The sequence below is a fragment of the Mytilus californianus genome, unplaced genomic scaffold (genome assembly GCF_021869535.1).
Source record: "Mytilus californianus isolate M0D057914Y unplaced genomic scaffold, xbMytCali1.0.p SCAF_10, whole genome shotgun sequence".
NCBI classification, from domain to species: domain Eukaryota; kingdom Metazoa; phylum Mollusca; class Bivalvia; order Mytilida; family Mytilidae; genus Mytilus; species Mytilus californianus.
Window position 1 is genome coordinate 35,264,733 of NW_026262582.1, and position 8,919 is coordinate 35,273,651.

General features: G+C 30.2%; 1 protein-coding gene across 1 annotated transcript; it reads left to right on the forward strand.

The window, feature by feature from the left end:
• Positions 1-48: 48 nt before the first annotated feature.
• Positions 49-6,918, forward strand: LOC127718010 (uncharacterized). The gene is made up of 3 exons (XM_052223907.1): positions 49-196; positions 4,435-4,520; positions 5,775-6,918. Exons 1-3 carry the CDS (start codon positions 113-115, stop codon positions 5,923-5,925), a joined length of 321 nt encoding a protein of 106 aa, XP_052079867.1. The 5' UTR covers positions 49-112; the 3' UTR covers positions 5,926-6,918.
• Positions 6,919-8,919: the final 2,001 nt, after the last annotated feature.

An 8,919-nucleotide genomic window follows, 5' to 3' on the forward strand; every position in this document is an offset into this window, starting at 1 on the left:
AAACTTTTTTATAATTTTTTAACTATTGTCGAAAGTACTATAAGCTTACATCATACTATTTAAAAATTTGTATACGAAAATAAACTTATAACTCTACATTCATTGTTTACAAATGGCGGACAAAGATAACAAAAATTCCTCTGAAGATGGTAAAAGTTTAGAAGACTTTGTAACAGAACATTATCAAAAACAAAAGGTGTGATGATTTATATCAGGACGAATAACACTTTTTTTTAGAATAAATGTTCCCGACCAGAACTTTTCTAGAAAAAATAAATTAACCTTTTAGTTTTAAAAACGGCTGCCTTTTAAAATTCGTCAGTTCAATTTTTTGCTATTAACAATTGCAAACAAGGTGTTAAATAATGCCGAATTATCTTAAGTTTTTTGTTTATACTATTTGGCATAATATTGTCAACAGTTGTTTTTGTTTTCCCCTTACATGAACAAATATGATATTCTTTTTCAGTTTAATTTGTTTGAAATAAATTATGCACCAAATTTGAAAAAATAATATTTGTGTTTATACATGTATCATCTGAAAATGAGAAAGCTTCAAAACAAAAATTTTACCAAATAAATTATAAAAAAACTGTGACAATTCTGCTTCTATTGGTACCAAGTTGATTAAAATCCAATCTGAAATTACCACATAATATTTTTTTTAAATGTAGTTTTATATGCAATCTGGGAACAGTATATCTAATATATATGTTCCTGATGCAATATATATAAAAAAAATTGGAAGTGACAAATACTTTTGGCCATGCACTGTACATGTATCATAATTATTTGAATAAATGGCTGTGTTTACAATGTGTTACAGGAAAATAGAATAAAAAAAAACTCTGTCTGTCAGGTCTATGGAAGCACTCACACACATAGGAACTTGGTGACAGGACAATTTTTTGGACCCTCTCCCTTCTTTTCCAAATTTTATTTTTTGTTTTTTTTTCTTTAATCTTTAATTATTTCATGTTTTTCTTAGTTATATCAGAGACATATAATACAAGAGATTCGCAACTCTAGTAGAGTCTATATAACAGCCAATGAAATGACGTGGCCACCGGAAAGCCGATTAATCCGATGGATTTATGGGTAATAACCTGTATTGTTGTGTAAAAGGTTCTACGCCTCATGATTTTTCTAATGGATAATGCCGATACCTTTCACAGCTAAAGCATGCAAGTATATTTAAAAGTTACAAAAAACTAATTCTAATAATTTGTTATAGATAAAATGTGTTCTAATGATGAGATTAATCAAATACAAACAAAGTTAAAACTCGGCCCATTTTACTTCACCTATTGCCGTAGAAACCATTTGATCTCCCAATTTTTTTTTTTAAACTTGAAAATATGCTAATAAATATATAATTGTATGGGCCAATAGTACTCCCAAATGTTGTTTCGTGAAAATAAGACTATTTTCGTAAAATTTGATCCAACAATGTGGCGATTTTTTCTGATTGATACCTGAAATTTTGTATTAAACTGGCTAAATATTGAAATTGTTCATGGACAAATTTCCTTAAATCAGACTTTCTTTTTTGTGCACTATGAAATTTATAGCCTGCATTTTGTTAGACATTTTATTCATTTTTCATTCTGTTTATAGCAAAGTTGTTTATTTTCTCCTATTCTGAAGTCATTGTTTTTTTCTTCTTTTTAGGGTGCCAAAGATGAACGAATGCAGTAAATTTATAAAAGGAGTAAAATTTTCCTAGTAAAGGAAACCTTCTGCTGGTCGTAATATTATGAATGAGCTTCATATGCATCTGTTGTCGTTTCAGACTACGCTTCTCGTTCAAAACATGAACCTAATTCATTTTTAAATTAAAATCGTATTGAGGACATTTCAATGGTGACTGCAAAAGAGATATATATATATATGTATATATTTGATAATAAAAGATTTTATTTACACCAAGGATTTGTATATGTATACACATAAACAATCTTACTTTTAAATTGCCATCTCTTTACCCCAGAATAAAAAGACAAAAACCGCTACAAATGATTAAAAGACAAAAACCACTACAAATGATTGTCTCGTGGAAACAAGGTTATAAAATACTTTTTAAATAGTGTCTTCCGTGTTGCTTTGATGTATGACCTGTGTTTTTTTTATACATTTTTTTGTTGCTTCGAGGACACACATATCCATCTATGTATGCAGTATTGTCAATTGTTTTTGTTGGTGGGTCTCTCGCTTATGTTTTCGTCCTTTTCACTATCAACAAAGAGTTCGTTATCAGTTTATTCAACTAGGAGTATACCTAAGTCGTAACTATTAAGATTGTCATCCCACGAAATTAAGATTGTCATCCCACGAAATAAAATCGGAATTTTCCATATTGCGTGCACATGAATGAAGCTTTATTCAAATGAGAAATTAATTGTAATTTTCTTAAATATTAATTCTCAATACACACTTCGAACATGAAGAAACCATAAATTTACCGACAATCATTTAAAAAAAAAACTCAATGCAAGCCTATATGATAAAACTGTCAAACAACACTTAGAAATCAAACATTTACCGACAATCCTACAGAAAAAAAACTCAATGAAAGCCCAATAAATGAGGAATATAAAAATAAATAAAATTTTAATAATTTATAAATATCAAGAATAAAAAACAAAGCCTATCATGATTAACAATTAATTAACAAATAAATTAAGTTTTTTTTCCATATTAATTAATTATACATTTTGTGACTTGTATTTTTGGAAAGAGTGTGGACACCTGTGGTGTGACAACTTCTTGTTTACAAGGTGTCAATTAAAACTCATTATTTATAACATGTTCGTGATTTACCTGGTCATCGAATAATTCAAACCTAATATACATGTCACACTGTGAAATTATGTCTCCGATACAGGTGTATATTCAATAGAAACCCATTATGTAACTATCAAATAAAATGAACTCTGACACAATTTATTAAGTGTTAATTATTTAATATCAGTTTTTTTTTATACAATATCAAATTATGTCTCTTTTTCAATAATACAAATCTAAAATCAAAATTACATTAAAATAAATAATTATATATATGTACTCAAATTATATTTAATTAATTATGATAAATTTAACACTGAAACAGTTTGTGTTATGCTTAAACATTCGTCCTTACTTCGAGTACTTTTAATACTTTTATTAATGACTTTATTACCTAAGGAGATCTCGCGAGGTTTAACTAGTGGCCGCGTGTTATTACGGGATTTCGCCGAGTTGCGAATCTCTTGTATTATATGTCTCTGGTTATATCTAACATGTTCAAAGATATACATTTGTACTATAACACGACTACAAACAATCTTTTTTACCATTTACTTTCAATTGCTTGTTTACTATCCCTTAAACAGATTTCGTTTTAAGTATATTTATGTACAGTATGACACAGAAAGACAAGAAAATCATTAAAAAAAAAATAAAATAACAGATTTTGTAAAAGGGGGAGGGCAAAAGAAATTTGTCCTGTCCCCAAGTAGCCATGTTCACTCAAACAATACTTGGCCCCCAAGGGTGACTGGGGAATAGAAGTATGGTCACCATTGGTCTTCCTCCGACCGGCAGTAAAACCCTTGCTAAAGTGGGGCGTCCATTTGGCTGTGCGGGATGTACAAATTTGCAGCCACGTCTGATCAGAATGGGGACGTTAACTCCAATGCCTCGTGTAAAGAGAGTGCCACGCTCTTTGCACGTTAAGAACCCTTGCAACAACTCTCAGAGGGGTCCGTAGGTGACCTGTTGCAAGGCTAAATTTCTGTCCCTTTCTAATATACCCTCATTTCCCGTGGCAGTCTAAATTTCTCCTACCTTAATCCCGGACGCCCCTCTTACAGAACCTACCTATTGTATTTATTGTTAATTTGTTCTCGTCCTGAATATGCATGAGATATTTGCCACTGGACGTTAAGCAACCAACAATCAATCAATCAAACAATACTTGCCATATGTTTATGAAATATATAATATATGTCAATATATATTTATAAGTATATTTTAGTAGGGAAATGATAACTTTGATTGTAAGGAAATTTAGTTTTTTTTTAAATCTGTTTTTATTTTTACTATTTATCAAAAAGTTTTCTTGTGAATTCATAATTAGCATCCATGCTGAAAATGGACAAACATTGAAAAGATAAAATTTTCAGTGTTTACAGGGGAGGTAATATTTTGACACCAGATATCCCACTGTAATGACAAGGTTTTGAAAATTTCAAAAAGTGCCAATCAACTATTTTTACGGCATTCTAATACTGGGAAGTAAAATAATATAGACAATTGCATTGTAACTTGTAAGTGATGTCATACCTTCATTTCTTGTAGGACATTTATTAAAAAGCTAAGAATACAAATATATTGGAGTTGTTGCCCTTGGACAGATAAAAAGTTATACTAGACTAACTTTTTTCACATTTTTAGGATGCTGGTAAAATGGATGCAACTGATGAGATAGATGATGAAAGAACAAATAACTTTTTTTCTAAAGCACTCAATGAGAGTAGAAGGTACCTAAATTAATTGTCAAGTTAAGTTAGATATTGTGTCAACAGTTAAGATTAATAAGATATATACAAATGTTTGTATATTATATGCTTCTTAAAAGTTTAGAGATTTAACATCAAATTGGATTACTAATCTCGATTTAAGGAATAACAGTACCCTTTATTTGTAGTTGAAGAGTTGATGCCGTCACTTGACAATTTGATGGTCGCAAATAACATATCTGATTTAAATATTTAATTTGTTGTACCCTGTGCTCATGTCATATTGCACAAAAATCTCAAATTTTTACCATTTATTGTCTATAAATTTTAAGATTTTATTAGAAAAGTTCTACAAAAATGGTTCTATTTCACTACATGTATCTCACATGTCTATTCATCACCTTTATTAATTTTTTGTCTTGATTTAATGGACTGTTTTCTGCTCTTTGGTAGGGTTGTTGTCTCTTTGACATATTCCCCATTTCCATTCTCAATTTTATGATATTTGGCCTGACAGCTACGCCTTTTGTGTTGATTAATTTAGTTGATTGTTGCAAGAAAAAAAAACCAACACAAATATATGTAGCAACATGAATATGAAAACCATGAATACATCATCAATGTTTTAAATTTTCAAAAAATTAAATCACTTTAACATTGCATTGGTCAGTTAACTTAAAAAGGGCTGAAAGCAAAAAATTAAATTATAAAAAGTATGCTTGCTTACAGTAAAAATTTGCATGGTCCAATCTGTTTAAAATACGGATCCTGTGTTCAAGCTTTGCTACAAGAATCTGTAAACACTCCCATTTACTCTCTGTTCTGATAATTATTACAGCCTTCAAGTTTTTGAAGGTATGTATTATATTAATACCACAAAACCAAAGGATCCCTAAAGGTCAGGTTAAAACAGAAAGTAGAATGAAGTGTTTTTCAGATCCTTGTAGGCAAAGCTTGGACACAGGATCTGCATTTTAATCAGATTGGCAATGGTCATCTTACATTGTATAACATTTTTCTCATTAATAAAAACACCACATTAATGTACTAATTAACAACATGTTGAATACCGTAGCTGTATTTGACAAAACCTTTTGAAATTTTCGATCCTCAGTGCTCTTCAACTTAGCTCTTTATTTGACCTTTTTAAAACTTTTTTGTTTCAAGCATCACTGATGAGTCTTTTGTAGACAAATCATGCATCTGGCGTACAAAATGTAAAGCCTGGTATCTATGATGAACTTATTTGTAATAAACTCTTCTGTTATATCTTAGAATGAATGTTGAAATAGAAAAGTCAGAAGCTAAAATGAAGAAACACAGAGAAGAGTTTGGTAACAGACTTTCAGAATGGCAAGCAGAACATGCTTCTGAAGTGTTGACGCCGAAACAAGCGGAAAAATTTGGAATTTGTGAACATCCATAAGGAAATTTTAAAATCTTGTTCAGGTTAAAATGTGAAAAAAACATGGGAGAAATTTATCCATGAAAAAGAGAACATTCAAGTGACATTACATATATTGAAGTGATATGTTTTCATGTATGATGTAAGACAAAAATATCATTTTGTTTGGATTTAACATCAATAGTACTGTAAATTCAGAAATTATTGCGATGTTTTTATTATTGCAAAAAATGCGACAGAGTTATAATCGCAATAATTTAAACTCACATTTTGAATTATTTTATATGAATTAAACAGGATTTTTCTCAATATCGCAAAAAATAAATTCGCATTTTAGTCTAAAATGACAAAATCGCAATAATAAATGCACGCAATAATTTCTGAATTTACAGTAATTAGTATTTGAAATCATCAGAACATCAATTCTAAAAGTATCAGAAATGTCTGCTGTAAATGATGATAGACAGTTCCTGTACAGTTCGTACAAAGTGATTCAGTAAAAAAAAAAACTCTCATCCTGTTGTTGCTTAACTGTGCAACAGGTTGCTTGCTGGTGATTAGAGATGATAATAAAGATTTACTCACATAGTATCTATAGAATATATAGAGGGATATTTTAGAGTGACCATCAACAATATCAGTACCAAGAGTGATTATTTTACTGAATTATCTTTTTAGCACTGAATAATGTGTTTTTGTTTGGTCAAAAATGAAAATATTAATAGAAGACTAAGATTCTCAACAAACTTTTTTCTTAATAGAGTTAGCAAGCAAATTTTTTGCATAATGATTTGCAATATAAGAAGTAAAAATGAAACGATTTCAGGTTGTAAATAAACAAGTTTTTCTTTTAAATGGCACATATATATGAGAGGGAAAAATGTCATAGTTGTAACATGTTGCTGTAAGACTAGTGGAGTTGAGAATCAAGTACAGTGCATTTATTTTTATAATTGTTATTTATGTTGTTTTACATTATTCCAATTTTTATATGAGAAAGAAATTCTTGAATATTGTTGTCTTATAGTTATTTATTTTGTTTGACTGTTCATTACATTTGTCTCGCCTGTAAAGAAAGTTGTGGAAAGGGAGACATAGGTATTGCTTTTACGGTGGCGGCAGAGGATGTGTCAACAATTGTTAAGTTTTCTGTTTGACGGCTATTTTGAGGCCCTGCCCCCTAGGTCAAGGTCCAGCGACTTTCAATTAATAAGCAATTTTCAATGTTTTCTGCTTAAGCTAGTTTGATAGGAATAACTTGTGATAGATCAATGATATTTTCTTTAAAGTTGCATTACTATCAGTACATATCAGTTTGACCACTATTTCACATTAAGTCAGTTTGATAGGAACTACTTGTGATATATCAATGATATTTTCTATAAAGTGGCATTATTATCAGTACAAATCAGTTTGATGACTATTTTGAGGCCATGTCCCCTAGGTTATGGTCCAATGACTTTGAACTGTAGCAATGCTGCTGTCCATCAGATTGTCTTTTTTCGAATACAGTCAAGACATATCTGTGTCAACAGTTTTTTTTTTACATCAACTCATTTTTGATTTTGCTTTAGATATTCAATTCCTTGATAAGATGAATACCCACCTGTGACCATTTGTAGCAGTGCAATTAGGTTTTACACTGTTGACTCTTTGTAAAGGTCTAAAAATAGAACCAAAAATTAATTTGAAAGACAGGTATATATTGTTATTGTCATGGAATAGAAGTTCCTTTATATATATGTTATCAGTGTCAAATGGAAGAAATATTACTACAGGTTTATTTGTTTCTGACATTTAAATGTATTATAGCATTATTTATAACAACGTTCCCAGAGGAACTTCTGTTAGGAAGCAATAATATACGATTACAGTATGAGTCATCCAGTTTGTTTATGGCTTTGGTTTCTTTAAAATTTGAATGATTGTGCATAAATATAGGCTGGGACTATTATACTAATAGTATAATAGTCCCAGATATAGGATCATATAGTAACTAAAAAAAGTCCAATAAGTTAAGGTCCTTTTACTTTATTCAAATAAACAGTCTTACACATTAATTTGCCAATATGTCAAAATTTGCAGATTTATGCAAAGAACTACGGTAGACCGTTTGTGTACTGCTACTTTCCAACCCAAGATGGCACCAGTATACAGTTAATCTACCTTAACATTGTTGTACAGGTGCAAATACAATGCAATGTGCAATTATTTTAAAAAGAACTAAAGGAATTATGAAGAAATATATAAACTAAAATAGAAAGGAGAGTTAACATTGGTGCCTATAAGTTTCAAATTGTCTTTTAGTAAGGCTGGAAATAACTCATATCAAATGTCGAAATTTTAACACCAGGGGATTTTTTATTTATTGTAAAAATATATAATGTTGATTGGTTTTGTTTTTGGGACACATACAAAGGATAACAGAAATCACAAAAAATACTGGACAGCACAACAAAACCACATCATCCACCAAATTCTTACTTTGTAACTTTGTAAACCTTCATAGCCAGAAGAGCAGGTTTACTCAGGTATAGTAGAGGCTTGACTCTGTCTTTCCTTCCGTCCTTTTGACCCACATAGAGGTATTTAAATTTGTGTTATCTACAGTTTTCCTTCAAAATAATAAACTTTGTATAGTGACCAGAATTGAATAATTTTTTCTCAGGTTTCCCATTGTGTGGATTTTTTGTCATTAACTGCTTTACAGAGCACCTTAAGTTTATGTCAATTATCTAACAGTTTCATTTAACATTATTCCCACTTTGCAATTGGGACCCGAATATTCCCATTTTAAACTTTCCAAAAAGAGAGACAATCCAACTCAACATACAAATCTTAATATTATTAGTTTCTGGCTTAGAATTTTCTTAACAACCACAGGCATGCAGTTTGATTGGTTGGAAATAATTATAATAATTATAATGTTATTCAAACCAGAACTGTGTGGCACAGGTACAGACATTGTATTGGTCTTGCTTCTTTAGGCATAGACCATTTGATTTTCTGGGGTGG